The sequence below is a fragment of the Malaya genurostris genome, chromosome 3 (genome assembly GCF_030247185.1).
Source record: "Malaya genurostris strain Urasoe2022 chromosome 3, Malgen_1.1, whole genome shotgun sequence".
NCBI classification, from domain to species: domain Eukaryota; kingdom Metazoa; phylum Arthropoda; class Insecta; order Diptera; family Culicidae; genus Malaya; species Malaya genurostris.
Genome location: NC_080572.1, coordinates 145,441,499 through 145,465,293, shown reverse-complemented (window position 1 = coordinate 145,465,293; position 23,795 = coordinate 145,441,499). Strand labels below are relative to the sequence as shown.

The 23,795-nt window shown below is 35.1% G+C and overlaps 1 protein-coding gene across 12 annotated transcripts in view; it reads right to left on the bottom strand.

The window, feature by feature from the left end:
• Positions 1 to 23,795, bottom strand: part of LOC131435145 (protein vav) — a 684,197-nt gene that overhangs the window by 74,211 nt on the left and 586,191 nt on the right. For all 12 annotated transcript variants that reach the window (XR_009230453.1, XR_009230454.1, XR_009230462.1 and 9 more), the window contains 2 exons: positions 6,557 to 6,709; positions 6,337 to 6,505 (listed from right to left, as the gene is read on the bottom strand). Coding sequence is in view for 2 of the 12 variants with exons in the window: in XM_058602726.1 (XP_058458709.1) it covers positions 6,337 to 6,505; positions 6,557 to 6,709 (322 nt within the window). In the remaining 10 variants the exon portion in view is untranslated. The remainder of the gene's footprint in view (positions 1 to 6,336; positions 6,506 to 6,556; positions 6,710 to 23,795) is intronic.

Here is a 23,795-nt window from a genome sequence, read left to right as displayed (position 1 = left end):
TGCATTCAGAGTGAATGTCATAAATTCTAAAAGATTTGTTGTAGTTGAGCGGCCTTTAAAAAAGCCATGTTGTTTGTTTGTTATTACATTTTTAAGTTGATGAAAAAGTTTTTCGTTTACAATTTTTTCAAATAATTTTGGAATCACATGAGATAATGGCTATTCCACGGTAGTTCCGAATGTTAGATTTTGCACCAGATTTAAATATTGGTACAAGAAAGGAAGATTTCCATGCTTTAGGAAAAGTACATTTATTAAGTGCTAAGTTAAAAAGTAGTTGTAGTGGTAGTGTAAGTTCTTCAGCAAGATTTTTTTTAAATATTGGTGGTATACTGTCAGGTCCAGGCCCTTTTGAGGCGTCTAAGTTTTTCAGTGCTGTCGAAATGTCATGTTCTGATAGATAGTTTACAGAGATGGAATTGGAAAATGCAGGTATGAAAGAGAAGTATTCACGGTCACGGTCAGTTTCTGAATAAGACGTATATACTTCTTGGAAAAAATTTGCAAATTGATTGCAGATTTCTGTACTATTTTTCCCTACATGTTCGTCGAGGTGCATTTGAGATGGGAAATTGTTGCTTTTTAGTTTAGTTTTTGTGTAGTTAAAAAAGTTCTTAGGGCAAGTCTTTATTTCGTTTTCAATTTTGCGGTTGTATTCTTTGTGTGCTTTGTTAATGGCTATTTTGAGTTGATTGCATAGATTTAAGTAATTTTTAAGATGAGCGTCACTTTTTTCTTGTTTGTAAGTTTTGTGTGCTTTTTGTTTCCTATTTTTCAAATGTTTTAGTTGTGAATTGAACCATACAGGTAATTTGCTGTTATGATTATTTCTTCTTCTTTTCATGGGCAAAGTTTCGGATAATATTTCGTTTATAATGTGATAGATTTTTTTTACTTCGACGTCGACATTTCCTTCTGTATTCAGTATGTTCCGCCAATTTATTATACTTAGTCTACACTTGACTTCTTCAAAGTCAATTTTATTGTATTCCGGCACTTCCTCATATTCCAAGTCGTAGGGAAGGGATGCATTGGGTGTATATAATGAATATTCAATTTCGGTGTGAAATGCTTCATTTTTCCATAATGGCAGGTTTGATGCGTTCACACAAAAGTCTTCTGTGCAATTTGTGAAAAGAAGGTCTAAATATGCATTTTGTTGATTTTTTACGGAGTTTACTTGATGTAGGCCAAAATAAGAAATTTTGTCGAAAAAGTAGTGCAATGTTTCGTTTTCTCCAACGACTGGGAGTAAGATTGATTCATTTTCAATGTCAGAAATGAAGTCCGCATTACGTTGATTGAAGTCGCCAAAAATATGTAGCTTTACTTCGGGTTCCATATTCGAAATAATTGTGTCTAAAGATTGAAAGAATAATTCAAAAGAGAATTTGTTCGCATTTTCGGGTGGGAAGTAGACAGAGCAGTAAATATGTTCTTCTCCCAATATTGAGACTTTGGCCCATACATGCTCAAATTCTTTATATTTAGGAGTAATAATTGCTTCAGATGTAAAGCAAGAGTTTATGGCTATGAGGACTCCACCTCCAGATTTTTTCTAATAGAGAAATAAGTTTCGGTCGTGCCGGAATACGTTAAAATTATTTCCAAATACTTCTTCGCTTCTAACACTTTCATCCCAGCTGCTTTCAGTTCCAAGGATTACGTCGAAAGAGGAGGTTATTAAATTTTGATGAATTTCTTTCATTTTGGCCGGGCTTTCCATGCGGTTGAAATTTTGGCAATAGACCAAAATTTCAGTCACATTTTGTCTATGAAGCGAAGAAGTTTTTGAGAATTCTGGAATACTTACATTACTAATTCCTGTTTCTATTCCTTCGTCAGAGGGCGTCGTTATTTCCGAAAATTCGGCCTTGTGAAATTGTGTTCGGCTTCCCGGATTAGTTGGAGTCGACGGATGTGTTCACTTGTCAAAAATTCCCCATAAGAGTCCAGGTCGGCCTGCGCTTCCTTAGGTTTCATTCCATATTCCTGATGCACAATTTCGAATTGGCTGTCTGTACTCATGTCCTGTGATACTGTAGATGTATTTATGTTCTGTGATATTGAAGATGTGTTCACATAGTTAGTAGATGGTGCAGCTTCGATGTCATTACTTCCTAAGACCGGAGTAGTGTTGTTTTGAATACTTCTTGTTCCTTTGTAAGGGTTGATGGTTTCACCTTTTTGAAAATTTATGAATTTTAAGGCAATATCTGCACCTGGATGCCCGGAGAATTGAACCCGTGCAGCTGCTAGTAAGTCCTTGTCCAAGGGTAAGGTATATTGTAATGACATATTATTGTTATTGTTGTGGCAGGTATTGTTACTATTAGTGTTCAAGTTGCTGTTGTAGTGACCATTATTGTCGTTGTTGTTGTTGTTGTTGTTGCTGCTGTTGTTGTTGTTGTTGTTGTTGTCGTGTTTGCTGTTGTTGGTGTAGTTGTTGTTTTTACTGCGTATACTGTAATTTGTATTATTTTGTTGTTTCCGCTTCCGATGTTTTCGTCTGAGGTTTGCTTTTTCAGCTTGTTTTTCTTGCAGCCGTCGAGTGCGCTGTTTCTTGTCATACTCACTCCAGTCTCGTTTCCAGATTTTTTTTACTTCCAATGAAGCGCCAGCCACTGTCGCATGTTTGAATTTCCTTCTCTTTGAGTTCTTCAGCTAGAGACTTAGGTTTGGTATTTTGGTCTTTGGTTCCGATACTTGAGATTGAAGTCGATATTGCTTTGACTTCATCTCTCAATTCTTCCAGAATAGTGTTAGGTATTATTGCAGGGACTTCAGATTTGGTAGGTAGTAAGAATTTTTCTTCGAGGCGAAGAAGCCGTTCGCTCATTTCCTTGATGTGCTGGTCATTGACTTTACTAAAATCGCTAACGTTTTTTATGGCACTGTGTAACGAGGCCTCGAATGACTGCATGCGCTGACCTACTTTACCGCAAACGTTGTGGTCGTTTCTGCTGATACTGGACAATGACTGCTTCACGTCGATGAGCAAGCGCTCGACACTGTCGAATATTTCCAGGTAATGGGTTTTCATGTCTGCAGTGGTCCGGTGATACGTTTCCGTTTGATTTTTTGTGTGCTTTAGAAGTTGCTCCTGTAGATGAAGTAGTTTTAGAGTTTCAGCTCCTGTCCTTATTAAATGTTGACAGTCGGCACACACTGGTACCATAAATACCAGAATAAAATTTTCTTGATGCCACTGCACGCCGATGCAGGCTGAATGGTACGATTTTTCACAGAATTCGCATTTCCAAAGGAAGCGATCGTCTATATTAACACACGATTTTACACCGCACTTCATTATTCTAGATAAAATTTGTCCGAAAGGCTATGAAAAAATCCCGCGCGCGACGTAGGCTACGCGTCAAAAAATAAATAAATATAAATTACTTGCGGAGCGCTCGAAAAAGCGAACCGCGCCCGATGACTGTTCGAGGCGAAAAACCTGCAAGCACAGAAGGATGAAGTCCAGAAAAAAGTAGATAAAATGCTCAAAGAGAATTTTTTTTTTATTCAATAATATAACATAAAATTAAGGCACACTGCTTAAGCTCTAAGATGCCAAGAGTACAAAGAGAATATAATTGGAAATGCCGTTTCTGAATGGAACAGCCCATTCCTGTTAGTTCCAAAGAAATCGGCGAATGGTAATAGAAAATAGCGATTAATCATAGATTATCGAAAATTAAATAATGCTAGATGACAAATTTCCACTTCTTGAGGATGTAACTGAATCATCAGCAGGAGCAAAATATTTCTCTCACCTGGACTTATCATATGGATATTATCAGTGCGAATTTAATAAAGAAGACAGACCAATGACAGCTTATAGTTCCAACAGGAGACAATATCAAATGACACGTCTCCCTAAGATTTTGAAAGTGAGTCCCTCTGCTTTTTCCAGATTTATAACCGTAGCTATATCAGATGACATCATATTGTTTGCTAGAACGCTAGATGAAAATAATAAAAATTTATTATACGTTTTTGAAAGAATTTGCAGTTGAATCCACTTAAACGCAATATTTGAAAACCTAGTATTTTTATTTGAGACATTTAGTATCTATAAAAGATGTTTATCCTTCTAGAATTTAAATTATACACTATTCGAGTAGTCCACAAACTGCAGGTGAGGTAAAAAGGTTTGTAGCGTTCGCGAACTACCATAGAAAATATATAAAGAATTTTTCAAGGTTGTGCAATCCGTTGAACAAACGTAATAGGAAAAAGTGTTTTAATCCACCTAGTGGTGTAATGATTCCTTTCTCATATCTCTCCATAAACTTGTATAACCTACAGAGTGGAACACCGGGAACCGGTATAATCGAACGTCATTATAATCGAAGTCGGTTCGAGAAAAGTGACTGGGATCCATTTTTTGAGTCTATAGTCACAATCCCCGATTGTTAATCGAAAACTGAGAATAAGAAAGCCGACATAAATTAGATTGATCGTCTACTGACAATGAAAACGACTATCGATTGGAATAGCTTTGAGGCAAGCTTTTATTATTTTTTTCAAAATTGAAATTATTGTACGTGTTTTATTCGCCGCTTTTAGTTACGGTATAAATATTTTAATGATCTTCACCCTGTAATTCCGAAACCAAATGTCGCATCCGGATGAAACCCAGGAATTCAATATGGCATCACAAGACCTAAGTTTGTGAAAATCGCTGAGAAAAATCAGTGAGATCTATTTTGGAATATTTGACCACTATTTGCAGTGCTTCCGGGATCAGAATCGGTTCAACGATTTCCGTGAAAAGTGAGTGCAAAAAAAGGTTACTTACTTACATATACACATACACATACAGACATGGATAAAATTCAGCAAATCATTTATGGGACTATCAATGGTTTATGTGGTTACAGACTCTCATGGTCTGCCTTCACTAACCAATAAAAAAGGTAGCTTATGAAAAAAATATTTTAGAATTTGATATTTTTACACCATAAGCAAAAATAAACATAGAACAGAATATATACTACACAGTAGAAAGCGCGATCATTGCCGCTAATCTGACGATCGCGATTTATGCTGACTCACCAAAAAGGGTCCCCTGTCCACCGCGCGAGAAATGAGCGAATCATGATTTGGAGAAAATAATATAGTTTCATGTTATGATAATACACAATGATTAAAATTTCTCGGATCATGATATATTTGGACTGATTTCGTTGAAATTTAAACGTAACTCATTTGATGTTGTTGGGTATAACTTCAAGCGTGTTTCTGTACATTAAGGGCTGAGGTCAGTGTGTTTTAGGGTGATTTAGGGCTATTTTCAAGCTTCAAATCTGATTTTCTCAGAAACCTACTGACCTACTGGCCTCAGCCCTTAAAATAGCAAAACAGTGAAAAGCACGACGTACTTCTTTTAATCAGAATCATTAACAATTGAAATATTTTGTGTTTACTTGCGTTCATTACTCAAGTTTTGATTTTGTGTTTATGAATTTAAACACTTAAACGAACTACATGAAAAAACACATGTGAATAAAACTTCTTATAAAGAAACGAATTGTTGCAAATACTGTGGATTGATTTTTTGTTTTATGTTAACATCGTTTGCAAAATCGTCTAATTTAAAATATTCAGGTAAATCAATACAGCTTGTGTTGTTATATCTATGAAACAAATTGAACAAAAAATATTTCTGATTTTCGTTAGATGGTGTTCCAAATTCACAATCGAATTTGTTTTTTGGTTTACGCTATCCCTCAGAATATTAATCTAGCAACAACGGTCACATTGAATATGTAAGAATACATTCAAACAAAATGTTACATTGATGTTCGACAAATGAAAAGCGTAGTCTTGCTTAGTATCTTATGTTGTCAATTTTCGGTCCTTTATCTTTATGTTGTCAATTCTCTATCAGGGGTGAGTAATACAACACGATTATTAAATGAGTATGCTTCAGGATCAAGTAAACATTTTCAATAGTTCTTGCTTTTCAATGTCTACTTTTTGCCTTAACATTAATCTATTAAGCAATCTATCACATCACTTGAGGCAAAGAGTTTACAGTGATTTCGGTTCATCAGTGCTGAAAGCAATTCGAATTGAGTTTAAATTAAATCACTGAGCAAACGCAAAGTTTACATTATTCATGTAAAAATTTAAAGATATTGCACAAAGTTTATATTATAAATTTTGTTCATAGTAATGAAGATTTTTCAACCGTAAAGAGTTTACTTTCTTACAAAAATTTCCCTCATTCTCTGGATAGAAATTTGACAGAATAGAGAACATTAGCAGCTTCAAATAATTTCTTTGTATACTATATTTATGCATGTCCTCTAATAAAAGTAAAATACTAACCTTTTCCATTGTTTTTCCGCGCCACCATCCCTTACTATCACCTTCTTTACCTATAACAATTATTTTACATCCTTGTTTCAAAAGCAGCTGATTTGGTTCAGAAGGTGAAAAATCATACAACGCCGTAACGATCACTTCTTTGAAAGGCCACTGAAGTAACTGATTTAATCTTAAACAAAAATATTATTAATTTTTGAAGCTGTAAAAACAATTAGCTTACCCAGAAAAATTTTCTCCTAGATCATTACGCTCATAAAACGAAACCAGTTCAATAATCGATTTAAAAAATCTGCGGGTTGATAAGTAGTACACAATAGCCATTTTTTCCGGTTTTTGATATATTTTCATATGTTTCGTTATGTTATTATCAGTTCTAAAACGAGAAAACAATTATCATAACCAGTGTTGGTGATTGCAGATTTGGCAGAAAGCGGCTCGATATTTCTCTACATTGTATACAACATTTTCAATCTGGTAGAAGATGCTACAATAGTATTTCACGCCCCTTAGCAAAATATGTACAGTCTGGCAATGATCGGCGCTGTGTGGAATTCACCAGAAGAAAATCGCAGGTTGACAATTATAGCAGAAAATCTGATCGATGACATGATTTCAAAGCCTAGAGCATTCACAGACATTTTCACAGACACAACTTATACAAAGGTTGTGTGCACATAGTCAGAATAAGCGGCAATAGTAAAATGATTCTAACGCAATTATCCTCTGCCCATATAGAACGAGAATAAACGACCGTTTGTTGACCTCGATTTGTTATCTGTCCGTCGCGACGTCAGCAAGGCTACTTTTGTGGCTGATCTCCTCCAATCAAGAATAGACTGCTCCGAGCTCTTACGGCTTTTACAAATAGATATCCATCGCCGTAATCTTAGAAACTATTCTTATCTTAATACCCCCTATGCTAGAACTAATTATGGGTATAACGAGCCTTTTGCCAGCATATGCCGAATATTCAACCACTGTTCCAGTTCACTCGACCTGCATCTATCACGAAACGTTGTCAAGAAATTGTTCCTATCTAATTAGTTTTAGTTTTAGTTAGTTTAGAAATGCTATGTTTAAGTGAAATGTATCATTTGGATGATTGTTGTTGATGCTAAAGATGAAGAGGTTTTATGCCTGTTGGAGAGCAAGTTTAACAGAAACTAACTTCACATGGCTTTTCTCTGCTCCAACAGAGAGAATCCCCACAACAGCGTGATAACCCGTGATGCTCAGACGGGTCAGCGAAAGAAAGTCGCTCTCGCACTGGTGTCCATTCTATGTTAAATGAATCATGCCGGTTTTTTTGTTACAGAAATGATATCCAATATCTTTGATGGCACTGAATGAATCGTGTGAAGAGCTGGTAGAGAGCGTTCTTTGATACGATAAAAGCCATCCTTGATTATAACGATTTTAAGTTCTTCTGTTAACAGCACATTGTTCAGAAATAATGGAAATAAATAATTACTGTACTCGTTGGAACAAAACAAGATTAAAAGACGTGGTACAAAGTAAATTTACCGATAAAATTATGAAAAAACCCTGTTTTAATACATTACAGATATTTGATATTTGATTCTTTAAAATAATTTTCTTTGATTCTTGAAAAACAAAAAGGTCCATAAACTAGTATAACGTATAGAGTGAGACAGTGCTCAGGTCGGTTAGGCCATCGCCGAGGAAACGAAAAGAGGTACTTCCGAAACCGGAATCTGGTAACCGGTATTATCGAAATTGGTTCGAGAAAAGTGACTGAGATTTGGAGTCTATGGCTACAATCTTCGGTCGTTTATCATAACCCCAAGAACAAGGAAAGCCAAATAAATATTTGAACGGTCAACTGACAATGACTACCGATTGGAATAGTGTTGAGGCAAGTTTAGAAATTATTTTATTATTATTATTTTATTTTGCTTCCGGAATCAGAAAGCGAGAACCATCATAGCCAGAATTGGGTTGTTTAGTTGTCTATTGACAATGACTACCAATTGGAATAGTATCGAGGCAACTTAAGAAATTTTTTTACGTGTTTAGTTTCGTCGCTTCAAGTGACGGTATCCAATTTTTAACACACTTCACTCTATAATTCCGTAACCGACAGTCGGATCCGCATGAAATTTGGTAGTTTTGTATGAGACTATGAGACCTTTCATTTAAATCTGAGTTTGTTCAAATCGGTCACGCCATCTCTGAGAAAAATGAGGAAGTTTTTCACTAATCATCTTATAACTCCGGAACCGGAAGTCGGATCAAAATAAAATTCAGGAACTTTGTATCGGGAAATTGTACCTTTCATTTTAATCTAAGTTTGTGAGAATCGGTTAAGCCGTCTTTGAGAAAAATAAGTGCACTTGTTTTCATGTTTGTTGCACATATCACCCTGTAATTTCGGAACCCGAAGTCAGATTCGAATAAAATGAGAAACTGTGTATTGGGTTACTAGATCTTTCATTTGAATCTAAGTTTATGAAAATTGGTTCAGCCATCTCCGAGAAAAGTGAGTGCCAAAAAAAAGTTACATGCATACATACCCGATCAACAAGGGAGAACAAAATTGTATCTGGGGTTGGTTCGTTTTTATATCTAAATTAGTCATAATCTTGGCCTCGTTAATAGTTAAAATAACAAAATTTATAGCTGTTTTTAACCTAGGTGATAACAAAATTGTTACAAACCTTGATATGTAAATATCAATATTATATCTAAATTTGTTACAAATTTAGTACGACTTTTCTGCTGTTATTACCAATTTTTTGGGGGGAAAGGTTTTACCGTGCAAATCTAAAAATAGATTTCGCGAAGTAAGATGAAATTGCATACCTTTAGGCGATTTGATTTGCCATAAAAAAAAGTCATGAACAGTTTAGCGACTGGTTCCACCGGGAAGTTTTGAGTTGCCAACATTCGCTACGATTGCATCGGGCATGAGAACCAACTGAGGTTGGAAGGATATATTGGCATCATATAATAACAGGTGTAAGTCCAAATTGATACAAAAATAATCTATCGCTCTCCACCCCTTTCGTCGTTTCCTTCCAACCGGCATATGAATGACAAAAGGCTATTTTAGAACTATGAGCAAGCATTTTTTGATACTGAAGAAAAGTTGTAAATGAACGGAAAGGACTAAATTCTGTGAAACAAAACTACCTTATAGAATCTGTGGAAATTAACTAATGAATAATATTATTTTTACGTTTCGTCTTTGACTCATCAGTGCAGAGCAGTTCAAATTGAACTGCTTAGTGCTAAACTCGGCAGTTCAATTTGAACCGCTAAGCAGACGTAAAGTTTCTGCTACTTACAGAACACTTTTTGTTTTGCAACGGAGTGCAATGTCTTTTCTGACGTGCCGAACGAAAATGAATAATAGTTTTTCAGTTTTTTCTTCTTTGTACCATGAGGGCCGACTTTCAAATAACATTCGAATCCAGCCATCTGATACCGGTATGTGAGCAGTACACCGATTACGCTGAGCCCCTCGCGTTTTGAGCCCCAAATACTGCGATGATACTCATTGATACTCATCGCGAATCTCAAATTGTGGTAATTACCTGCACTTGATGTCCCAAAACACTGTCTGCTGTACTTTAGCTAAACCGACAAGTTATTGTGAGAGCGTTGACCAAAAATTCACTAACTTTCGTGCACTAAACGAGATAAATCGAAAAACAATTGCATTACTGATTGTTTGTTTACGTTACATACAGCTGATTTTGATCTCATCAATATGGCGTCGTGACAGGAGGCCGTTCGAATCAGTTCGCTCGTTAATTGAAGTAGTGAACAGTTTTCAATGTAATATTAACAAAGTTTTTTATTTAGAACTACGTAAAAAATCATCAGATCAACATAGTACAGCAAGAACTAAAGAACAGTTTTCAATGTAATATTAACAAAGTTTTTTATTTAGAACTACGTAAAAAATCATCAGATCAACATAGTACAGCAAGAACTAAAGACGAATATTTTTAGGAATTTTTTTTTCTCTATTTCCAGTACATCCGGGGTCCGGTAAAACTGAAGTCGCAACTAAAAGACCTATAAATCGAAGAAGTAGCTGAGTTTAGATTTAGGTTCTGAGCCCAGTTTAGATTTTGTTTTTCGTTTATTGCAGCGTCACTTTTGAAATTTTTAACACATATCAATCTGTGTTTTCGGAAACAAAAATCGGTCACCGATAAAATTGAAGAATTCAGGCATTCATTTGACTACAGCAAGAACTAAAGACAAATCGATACGAATATTTTTAGGATTTTTTTTCTCTATTTCCAGTACATCCGGGGTCCGGTAAAACTGAAGTCGCTACTAAAAGACCTATAAATCGAAGAAGTATTGAGCTGAGTTTAGATGTAGGTTCTGTGCCCAGTTTAGATTCTGTTTTTCGTTTATTGCAGCGTCACTTTTGAAATTTTTAACACATATCACTCTGTGTTTTCAGAAACAAAAATCGGTCACCGATAAAATTGAAGAATTCAGGCATTCATTTGACTACAGCAAGAACTAAAGACAAATCGATACGAATATTTTTAGGATTTTTTTTCTCTATTTCCAGTACATCCGGGGTCCGGTAAAACTGAAGTCGCAACTAAAAGACCTATAAATCGAAGAAGTATTGAGCTGAGTTTAGATGTAGGTTCTGAGCCCAGTTTAGATTTTGTTTTTCGTTTATTGCAGCGTCACTTTTGAAATTTTTAACACATATCACTCTGTGTTTTCGGAAACAAAAATCGGTCATCGATAAAATTGAAGAATTCATGCATTCATTTGACTCCAAGGTTGTGAAAATCATATCTGAGGAAACATTGCAGAATTCAATGAACTGAATCGAATGCTATATCACTTTTTCCAATATTTACTAGTCGAGTTTTAAAGCTTTGGCCTTACCTTTCTTTGTTCGTAAGAGAAAAAGCGCAAAATCATCTTGAAAAATATTTATTTTCAATTTAAAATTAATATCAAAAATTTTACAATTGTATAATTTTGATAGAATCCTGTTATGCTCTGTTGATCGCGTACACACACCCACACACACACACACACACACACACACACACACACACACACACACACACACACACACACACACACACACATACAGACATTTTGTGTTCGTCGACTGAGTCGAATGGTATATGACACTCGGCCCTCCGGGTCTCGGTTTGAAAATCGGTTTTCACAGTGATTGCATAACCTTTCTAAATGAGGAAGGCGAAATATGAAGAAAATCAAAGTATCATATCTGAACCCTGCCAGTGATTTAGAATTGTAGGTGTGTATAGCTGTACCTTTTTTGTACAAAATATGGCCACTTTAAAAAGCACGATATAATTGAGACGGCTATACATTATTTTTTTCATTTATTTTAATAAAATTTTATTTGGCTCATTTGCTTTAGCAGTTGATCGTCCACCAAGGTCTCGCTTTTGCAGATCGATATATATATGTATATATATATATATATATATATATATATATATATATATATATATATATATATATATATATATATATATATATATATATATATATATATATATATATATATATATATATATATATATATATATATATATATATATATATATATATATATATATATATATATATATATATATATATATATATATATATATATATATATATATATATATATATATATATATATATATATATATATATATATATATATATATATATATATATATATATATATATATATATATATATATATATATATATATATATATATATATATATATATATATATATATATATATATATATATATATATATATATATATATATATATATGTGTGTGTGTGTGTGTGTGTGTGTGTATATATATCGTGTCTACATATGGACCAGGTTCATTTCGCCGAAAGCCGAAAAAGTCTTAAAATCGTAATTAGAATTCATTTAAAATAAAGACAAATGAAAGATGATAACTATGTTCATCACGTGATCTCGTGATGAACATAGTTTTGAATTTACAAAAAGAAATTAAACATAGATTTACTCTTTTGCGCAATAAAAATTTCACTAAAGAAGTTGAACCAATTAAACCTTATTCTAAACCTTTCTGGAAACTTTCTAAGGTTCTTGAGAACTAGTTTATTTTCTTCTATCAGTAAACTTTTTGAAAACAATATCTTGATGAAAATGATGTCTCATATAAATGAGAATTCATTTTTTTTTGCCAGAGCAGTTTGGATTTCGTCATGAACATTCAACTACTCATCAACTTGTAAGAGTAACGAACATGATAAAAGCAAATAAATCTTTTGGGTAATCCACTGGAGTTACTCTTCTAGCCATAGAAAGAGCATTTGACTGTGTTTGGCACAAAGGTTTAATAGCAAACAAGTCTGATTGGCAGTTTCCTATTTATTTGATCAACATGATTCAAAATTATTTAATTGATCGTATCCTTCAGATTAGCTATCAGAATTGTAAATCTGAATTGCTGCCCGTACGAGCAGGTGTTACGCAGGGTTCGAGCGTAGCTCCAATCTTGTATAATATTTTCACTTCTGATGTTCTAAATCTACCCGGTGGTTGACAGAAATCGCTATTCTGTGATGACACACGTCTGATAGCCACAGGTAGAAATCTAAGAGTGATCTGCATTCGCCTAAAAAGAAGCTTAAATATTTTCAGTGATTAGCTGTCAAATTGAAAAATTAAACTAAATGCAGCAAAAACGCAAATAATTATTTTTCCTCATAAGCCAAGAGCTTCTTTTCTTAAACCAAACAATAATCACATTATCAAATTGAATGGCTTGAAATTGACATGGTCTGATCAAGCAAAATACTTAAGTCTAACGTATGACAAAAAACCCTTCTTAATCCACCTAGTGGTGTGATAATGCCTTTCTCTTCTTTCATAACAGTCTCATGAAAATATGTTTCATACTTTTATTAAATAATTTTGGATACTAATTTTGACACCAATTGATTCAGATTGATTCGAGTAGTTCACAAAAGCATGCTTCAGTGTTTATGTCACACAGTCAGCACCATTTTTCCAAACTAGTGCTTGACATTTGAGTTGTCTATTTGTATGAGAGCAGTGATGCTAATCTAAAAAACCCTTCTTAATCCACCTAGTGGTGTGATAATGCCTTTCTCTTCTTTCATAACAGTCTCATGAAAATATGCTTCATACTTTTATTAAATAATTTCGGATACTAATTTTGACACCAATTGATTCAGATTGATTCGAGTAGTTCACAAAAGCATGCTCCAGTGTTTATGTCACACAGTCAGCATCATTTGTCCAAACTAGTGCTTGACATTTGCGTTGCCTATTAGTAATCAGTGATGCTAATCTAAAAAAAGCCTTCTTAGTCCACCTAGTGGAATTTTCATATATCTTGAAAAATCACCATAGGGGGGAGTACATGAAATTTCGAAATCGAAAAAAAATTTTTGATGCCAAAAGGCTTAGAATTGCATGAAACGTCGAGAATTAGTGTCATCTCGTAAAAAAATATTTTTGAAAAAGTCGACTTTTTGGGACTATATAAAATTTTTCTAAGTCAAAGAAAGTTGATTTAAAAAAAAAATTTTTTTTTGAGATGACACTAAATTTCGATGTTTCATGCAGTATTAAGAGTTTCGACATCAAAAAAAATTTTCGATTTTGGAAATTTCATGTACTCCCTCTTATGGTGCTTTTTCAAGATCGAAAATTGTCAACCCTTTACCACTGGGCAGCACCCCTTACGCATGTCCGATTTAGCTCAAATTTTGCATGAAGGCTTTTTTCGAGGTGCTTAAACTTTTGAGCACTAGAGCTTAACGAAAATAGAGGTGATCCCAAAATTTTGGCACCCTTATATATATATATATATATATATATATATATATATATATATATATATATATATATATATATATATATATATATATATATATATATATATATATATATATATATATATATATATATATATATATATATATATATATATCTATATAAGAGCGGTAAAAATCAATGTGTTTTGTCGGTTACGTCATTTATACCATCATATATCTGGAACCAAAAGTCACAACCATTTGATCTTCGAACTTGATCAATGGCCCGACAGTAGTTTTCAAACGAGCCCAAGTTTGTTAAAATCGGTTCAGCCATCTCTGAGAAAATTGAGCGCGTTCAAATACAACGCTTTTTGTCGGTTACGTCACTTATACAATCATATCTCCGGAACCAAAAGTCACAGCTATTTGATCTTCGAACTTGATCAATGGCCCGACAGTAGCTTTCAAACGAGCCCAAGTTTGTCAATATCGGTTCAGCCATCTCTGAGAAAATTAAGCGCGTTCAAATATCTTCAAAAAGTGCACACACATACACTCACACACATACATTTTCCGATCTCGTCGAACTGAGTCGAATGGTATATAACACTATGGGTCTCCGAGGCTCCGTTCGAATGTCTGTTTTTTCAGCAATTCTAATACCTTTCTATAGAGAAAGGCAAAACTCACTTTCAAGGATTGAAGGAATCCAGGCAAAATGTAATAAATATATTAAATAATTATATCCTCTTATAAACAGAAATTTTAATCTAGCCTAGCCTTGGTATTACATTCCTGCAGTGGAATTTGACCTTCTGTTTCAACAGACTTCGCAGCCGATTCAGAATGTACAGAACCATTGCATGGCTAGTGCTACGATTCTACTGACACTACTAATCCTTCCAGGTCGGGGCTCGAACATACGACAACTGGTTTGTAAGACCAGCGCCCTGTTTTAAGCTCTGTCTAAAAACAAATTATTAATTTATAAAAATTTTCAGACCAGCCATGCTTTATGCAATACCAATTTTCTCAAGTTGTTGTTCCACCAGGAAGAAAACGCTTCAAAGGATTCAAAATAAAATTCTGAAAATGATTTTGAAGCGTCCGCCCTGGTTTAGTACAAATGAGTTACACAGACTCACAAATATAGAACCATTAGATGTAATGTCAAATAATATTATAAGTAAATTCCGACAAAAATCGATGCAATCTTCTATTGAATCGAGTCGTTCTCTGTATTAATTACTAAGTTAGTATATAAGCTCCTTTCCCCATTACACAATACGAGTAGGTTAACAATTTTTCCTACACAAAAATCACAGATTTGCGAAAGCAAATGATGTATTCATGCTAATAACAAAATCATGTATACAATAGGGCTGAAAAGTTACCACTTGTAGCTGAACACCCAATTTAAATCTTAAAAATTTAATTTTAACTCATATTCAAATAAATAGTTATTTAAAAAAATGAGCAATCTACAAACGTTTGAGCCTCGCGCGCGAAGCAGGTGGTGACTAATTGGGAGAGCAAACAGGACTGGCCGAAGAGCCTTAGCATTCAGTGTGTTAAGTTTGACTTTTGACCTTGATCGCAAGGTTTGATTAATAGTTTAAGGAATAGATTCGGGAAACTAATTAGGATCGACAGTTGTTGATGGAATTGGGCGTGGCTCTGCTCATACGCAGTCTCGTTACTCCATCGTAGTTGATGTTTGTAGCGATGAACTGGTCCGGCGGGAAAGGCAAGGTGAATTACTGTCTGATACTGGTAAAGATATCGGGTTCGATTCCTGATGTGATCAAGGATCTTTCCGGTTTGGAAATTTTCTTGATTAACTCTGGATAGTAAATCCGAAAAATTAGAATGTTATTTTGTGGTCAGTCGTTCTTTTGAAGAAGAATCTATACCTGCTAGATCATCACTTTCACTTGAGAATGGTTCTACTTCTATACTTCTAGGGAATTAGCGTTTATAGTCTGATTTTCTGAAACTATGTTGATTCTTGAGAGAGCGTCTGCTACGACGTTTTGCCTGCCGGGTTTGTATACAATCTCATAGTCGAACTCTCCATCCATCGAACGATTTTACTGTTCGTGTTGTTTAAGGAATATGTAAGGGGTTGATGGTCTGTAACTAACTTAAATTTTCTTCCGTAAAGATACGGTAGAAAATGCTTTACCGCCCACACGATTGCCAGTAGTTCTTTTTCGGTGGTACAGTAATTTTTTTCTGTTTTATTTTATGCCCGTGAGGCTATTGGTCTATCTTTTCCTATTGTCCCTTGAGAGAGAACAGCTCTCTCGCATAGTCGCTCACGTCTGTTGTTAAAATGAATTCCTTACTAAAGTCGGGATACGTTAGAACGGGATCCATGGTTAGTATCTTTTTGCATTTATGAAAACAGTCGTCGATTTCAGGCGTAATTTTAAATTCTATGTCTTTCCTTAGTAATTTTGTCATTGGTTTTACTGCCTTCGCGAAGTCTTTTATGAACCTCCGGGAGTAACCAAGCGTGCCCAGAAATTGTCTGACTTCTTTTTCACATTTTGGCATCGGACAGTCTCTAATTATTTTAATTTTATCCGCGTTAGGCTTCACTCCGTCTTCTGACACCGTGTGTCCTAAAATTGGACTTCCTTTCTGAAGAACTCGCATTTGTCCAGTTGTATCTTCAGACCGGCGTCTTTCAACTTTTTCATAACTCGTATCAAGTCTTTTTGATGCTCTTGCATTGAGCTAGAGAAAATGATTATGTCGTCCATATAGACGAATCAACACACTCCTATTTGTTCTCGCAAAATGCAATCCATTACTAGCTGAAATGTGGCAAGTGCGTTTTCCAGGCCGAAGGGCATTCTGGTAAATTCGAATTTTCCAGAATTCACGGAAAACGCTGTTTTTTGGTATCTGCCTCTGCTAGTTGTATCTGGTGAAATCCTGATACTAAGTCGATTGTTGAAAAATACTGAGCTCTACCCAATTTGTCGAGTATGTCTGTTATATCCGGAATCGGATATTTGTCATTTACTGTTTTTTCGTTGAGTTTTCAGTAATCAATCACTAAACGAAATTTTTTTGTCCAGATGCATCGGCTTTTTTCGGTACTATCCATACGGGAGAGGTGATATCGATTCTTTGATAATGCCGTCTTTTAGCATCTTCTGTACCTGTCTTTGTATCTCTCCTTCAAATATCTGAGGATATTTGTAGGATTTTGTATAAGTTGGTGAATTGTCCGCTGTCTTGATTTCGCGTTTAATTTTATGTGTAAATGTCAATTTTACAGATTTTGAGTGTAGTATTTCTATATTTTGATTGATGACGGTTTTTAGCGCTTTCTTTTCTTCGTCGTTTAGATGGTCTTCCCGAAAGTTATATTTTTGGTTAATTTCTTGCTTATTTGGCTCTTGGATTACCAGAAATTTGTCTGTTTTATTTTTAATTTCATTTAAATTAATTTCCTACGGAATGTCGGAATGATTTCGTTTTACTACTATTGCTGTTCTGTTTGTGCTCCGGTAAATCCCAAGTAATAAAGAAAATTTTTTAATTTCATTTCCTTTTGTATCCAGAAGTCTCCGTCTTTTACTGTCTGTACTGGGACGTATTGAAATTCTTGTTCAGTCAAGTTGATTTTATTCTGAGGTGGAAAACGTTTTTGCATTGTCAACTCCTTTCTTCCAATTTTTATCTTATTTTTTGCTATATCAATCTGTGCTTTGATGTCTTTTAGTGATTCGTAACCAATTAATCCATCAAAGAACTCGTGAAATTTGAAAATGAAAAATTTAAGTTTTTTATTAATTTTGAAGATGTCGAAGGTCTTTTCTATTTTTTGCGTTCCGTGTATGTTTGTTACTTGTATCTCAGTCTCAGATTTGCAATTTTGAAGGTTAACATGCTCCGGTGAAATATGATTTTTGTTCGCTCCTGTGTCGATCAAGAACTTCATTTCCCCCTTGCTAGTAAGTATCGTAATATATGGTATAAAGTTATTGTTTATTATGTTTGCAGTCCTTTTCCTTCTATTATGTAAAAAATTAACTCGTCTCCTAAGAAAAAGTCGTCATCATCTGAATCTAAAACTGTTTTATCTAATTGGTTAGTATCGTTATCTATCTCTGCTTTTCCCTCGTTTGCATTCATTTGGATTGATCTAACCGTTCTCATGGATACGTCATCGTCAGTAGCTGGTTTTAAATGTCTGAATTTCCCTGATAAACCGGGTTTTTGTGCATTATGTGAATTGGTCGCGTTGTGAATTTGCGGTGGCTCAGATTTGTTTTGGTAGTTCGGTTTTGAACTCGATGTTTTATTATCGAGTTTCATTCTATAAGCCGCGTTTGCATATTGCACCGAGATATTGTATGCCTCCTCGAGAGACTCAGGTCGGTAACTTCTGCATGGATAAATTGTCGTTTAGTCCGTCTATGAATCGGGTTACTGACATTAGGCTTATTAGGTTATTTATAGCTTTGGTTGAGTCTTTATAGTCGTCCATGACAGCTGCGGTACTCTTTATCGCTGTGTCTTTGGATTTTGACTTTATTGTAGAACTCACCCAAAGTCTTTTTTCCTTGCCTTACGTAGAAAAGCGATTGAATGTGAGATGTAAGATCTTTTCTGTCGCCGTAGGAGTTTAAATAAACCTCCTTGATCGACTGCCAATCTTTAGGGTTTCCGGCTGTTATTAATATTTCTTTGGCTTCTCCCGTTATTTTCTTCTTCACGGCTCTAATGATTTGGTTATAATACGGTGTTCCCGTATAACTTCCGAATAACTCTTGCGTATTTTCGGTATCTTCGAGCCACGCTTGAGTTTTTTTTATTGCCACTGAACGTAGCTAAATTTTTTATTGGGTCTGGTGTCCGGTATTTTAAAAAACGGATCCTCTGCCCTTTCCCGCATTGCACTCATTCGTTTTGGTGTTCTGTGAGGCTGCGGATTTGCACCAACAGCTCATTGGCGTTGATTTCCTGTGTTCTTATCAAAAGTTTTAGCACGGTTCATAAAATATTTTCTTAGTTGAAATCAAAAGAAATTGTTTTTCTGTATTACACTATTTCTTATTCTGTGTTTACAATAAATTTTAGCACTTTCCTGTGTTTTACCCGTACGAGCAGGTGTTACGCAGGTTTCGAGCGTAGCTCCAATCTTGTATACTATTTTCACTTCTGATGTTCCAAATCTACCCGGTGGTTGTCAGAAATCGCTATTCTGTGATGACACAAGTCTGTTAGCCACAGGTAGAAATCTAAGAGTGATCTGCATTCGCCTAAAAAGAAGCTTAAATAGCTTCGCAAATCCGCAAATTTGTATAAATTAATAATTTGTTTTTTAGACAGAGCTTGAAACAGGGCGCTGGTCTTACAAACCAGTTGTCGTATGTTCGAGCCCCGACCTGGAAGGATTCGTAGTGTCAGTAGAATCGTAGCACTAGCCTTGCAATGGTTCTGTACATTCTGAATCGGCTGCGAAGTCTTTTGAAACAGAAGGTCAATTTCCACTGCAGGAATGCAATACCAAGAATAGGCCAGATTAAAATTTCTGTTTATAAGAGGATATAATCATTTAATATATTTATTACATTTTGCCTGGATTCCTTCAATCCTTGAAAGTGAGTATTTTGCTTGATCAGACCATGTCAATTCCAAGCCATTCAATTTGATAATGTGATTATTGTTTGGTTTAAGCAAAGAAGCTCTTGGCTTATGAGGAAAGATAATTAATTGCGTTTTTGCTGCATTTGGTTTAATTTTTCAATTTGACAGCTAATCACTGAAAATATTTAAGCTTCTTTTTAGGCGAATGCAGATCACTCTTAGATTTCTACCTGTGGCTAACAGACTTTTGTCATCACAGAATAGCGATTTCTGACAACCACCGGGTAGATTTGGAACATCAGAAGTGAAAATATTATACAAGATTGGAGCTACGCTCGAACCCTGCGTAACACCTGCTCGTACGGGTAAAACACAGGATAGTGCTAAAATTTATTGTAAACACAGAATAAGAAATAGTGTAATACAGAAAAAAATTTTCTTTTGATTTCAACTAAGAAAATATTTTATGAACCGTGCTAAAACTTTTGATAAGAACAGAGAAATGGCACAGGAAATTAACGCCAATGAGCTGGTGGAGCAAATCCGCAGCCTCACAGAAAACCAAAACGAATGAGTGCAATGCGCGAAAGGGCAGAGGATCCGTTTTTACCTTTTTTTATATATATAAAAAATAGATATAGAATTCGCTCAAACTTTCGAAAAATTTTCCGAGGCCCGGAGGGCCGAATGTCATATACCAATCGATTCAGCTCGACGAACTGAGCAAATGTCTGTGTGTGTGTGTGTGTGTGTGTGTGTGTGTGTGTGTGTGTGTGTGTGTGTGTATGTGTGTGTGTCTGTATGTGTGTTGTCAACTAAGAGGTCGAGATCTCAAAGATGGCTGGATCGATTTTGATCAAACTAGTCGCAAATGAAAGGTCACCAGTTGCAAAGTCCCCGTCACCCAGAACGCTATTGAATGGTTTTGAGATCGGATGTTTACTTTTTGAGTTATACGAAGTTTGATGTCAAAATTTTAAGTTTTTTGACAGTATCTGTCACAATTGACCTTGAAAACAGAATATGTTTCCAGACTTAGATTCCGCACGGTAATGCCTATCCAACAAGCCATAGATTGTTAAAATCCGTCCATTTTTAACGGAGATATCGAAATTTTTGTGTAAGCCTTATTCCAGTAGAAGGAATTTTGAGCGCTGTATGAAAAAGCAATGCTTGGGAGCAACATGAAACACGATTTTTATACTGTTACATATAATTGTTTCTAAGTACCAAAAAGACTGTGTACAGCATCCTTTTTTATGACAATTTGCCTCGGACCAATTTTAGCACGGTTCATTTTTGGCAACATAATCTTTTGAATATGGCATATGTAAACCAGATGATACCAGCATTATCGAGTTGGAAGTAATTCCATAATTGTTTTGATTTAAACTATTTACAGCAATAAATGCTGGAAGAACATGACTTCCATATACCATACGACTCAGTTCGTCTAGATCAGCAAATGCGTGTGTGACAAATAATTTCACTCAATTTTCTCGGAGATGGTTAAACCGTTTTCTACGAACTCAGATTCATATGAAAAGTCGTATACTCCCAAACAAGGTTCCTGAATTACGTTTGGATCCGACTTCTGATTGCGGAACCACAGGATGATATGTGAAACGAAATTAAAATAATGCAATTAATTTTTCTCGTAGATGGCTGAAGCGATCTAAGATTCAAATGAAATCTAAGAATCGTCTATGATTCAAATGAGAGGTCTTAAAATCCTATAAAACCTCTTACTTTTTAGTCAGATCCGACTTCTGGTTTAGAAAATGCAGGGTGATTAGTATAAAAATGTCAATTTCACATAAATTAATCAGGTTTATCGGGTTTGCAGATTTGGATAGTCGATTACCAAATAAATTTATTTCAGTTTGAGCGGTATTCGTTTTTGGATTCGGAATGTATTCCCAAATTTTAATTCGCACTATAATTTCTCAAAGATGTCTACACACTCCTCAGGTGAATTTAACTGATTTCGGCTACACCGATTTTAGAATTCCGGTTCCAGTATCGAATCGATTCTCAAAGCTCAATCATTTTCTCGAAAAAGACCAAATCGAACTTCAAAAACAAATATTACAGGACTTAAGGACCCATACAAAATTGGTGAATTTTATCCGATTCTGGAATTACAGATGATGAGTTTATAAATTTCATGTAAATTGTTTGGCGTAGTAATTTATGGCCATTCGAATCATTTTGGGCTATGCTAATTCCTGAATACCGGCTCTGGAAGTACCATAAATAATGACGAAAAACTCTAAAGTGGAACTTACTGCGACTTCTCATGGAATGTTCAATCGATTGTCACACGCTAAGATTGAAATTCGATATGTTTTGCAGTTTCGGCATTACAGGGTAATGAGTGATTAAAATCTCAATTTGCCGTTTAAAACGACGATAATTAAAATAATGTCATGAGAACTAAAACACCTAAGAATATCCATGCAAAAACACATGCGTATTGATAAAAAAAGGTATCATCTCACTGCTAGGTGGATGATTCACGTTTTTAAAATACCGGACACCCGACCCAATAAAAAATTTAGCTACGTTCAGCGGCAATAAAAAAAATCAAGCATGGCTCGAAGATACCGAAAATACGCAAGAGTTATTCGGAAGTTATACGGAAACACCGTATTATAACCAAATCATTAGAGCCGTGAAGAAGAAAATAACGGGAGAAGCCAAAGAAATATTAATAGCAGCCGGAAACCCTAAAGATTGGCAGTCGATCAAGGAGGCTCTTTTAAACTCCTACGGCGACAGAAAAGATCTTACATCTCACATTCAATCGCTTTTCAACGTAAGGCAACGAAAAAAGACTTTGGGTGAGTTCTACAATAAAGTCCAAATCCAAAGACACAGCGATAAAGAGTACCGCAACTGCCATGGACGACTATAAAGACTCAACCAAAGCTATAAATAACCTAATAAGCCTAATGTCAGTAACCCGATTCATAGACGGACTAAACGACCATGCACGTGAGAAGTTACCGACCCGAGTCTCTCGAGGAGGCATACAATATCACGGTGCAATATGCAAACGCGGCTTATAGAATGAAACTCGATAATAAAACATCGAGTTCAAAACCGAACTACCAAAACAAATCTGAGCCACCGCAAATTCACAACGCGACCAATTCACATAATGCACAAAAACCCGGTTCATCAGGGAAATTCAGACATATAAAACCAGCTACTGACGATGACGTATCCATGAGAACGGTTAGATCAAACCAAGTGAATGCACACGAGGGAAAAGCAGAGATAGACTGAACAAGAATTTCAATACGTCCCAGTACAGACAGTAAAAAAAGGAGACTTCTGGATACAAAACGAAATGAAATTAGGAAAATTTTCTTTATTACCTGGGATTTACCGGAGCACAAACAGAACAGCAATAGTAGCAAAACAAAATCATTCCGACATTCCGTAGGAAATTAATTTAAATGAAATTAAAATTAAAACAGACAAATTTCAGGTAATCCAAGAGCCAAATAAGCAAGAAATTAACCTAAAATATAACTTTCGGGAAGACCATCTAAACGACGAAGAAAAGAAAGCGCTAAAAACCGTCATCAATCAAAATAAAAAACCTATTTTAATCCACCTAGTGGTGTAATGATGCCTTTCTCATATTGCTCATTACATCATGAATATAACCGTGAAATTCGCAAAAAACAACTGTTTATTGAATAGGAATAGGATAATTTGTTCGGATCCAATCTCACAAACTCTATAAATCCTGTTTAACCTGTAGTTCCGGAACCGAAAGTAGTATCCACAACAAATTAAGGAATTCCGTATGAAACTGTAAGACTTTTCTTTTGAACCTATAAGTTTGTGAAAATCTATTAGGCCATCTCCAAGAAAAGTGAGTGAGATCCTTTTTGCAGTTTCTAATCACAATTTCCAATTCTCTCGAAACCGGATTCAGATGAACGGAATAGCCGAAGTTGCTTCGTTTGCTACCAACAAATATGACCTACAAATTGGAACAGTTTTGAACGTAGTTAAACTTATACT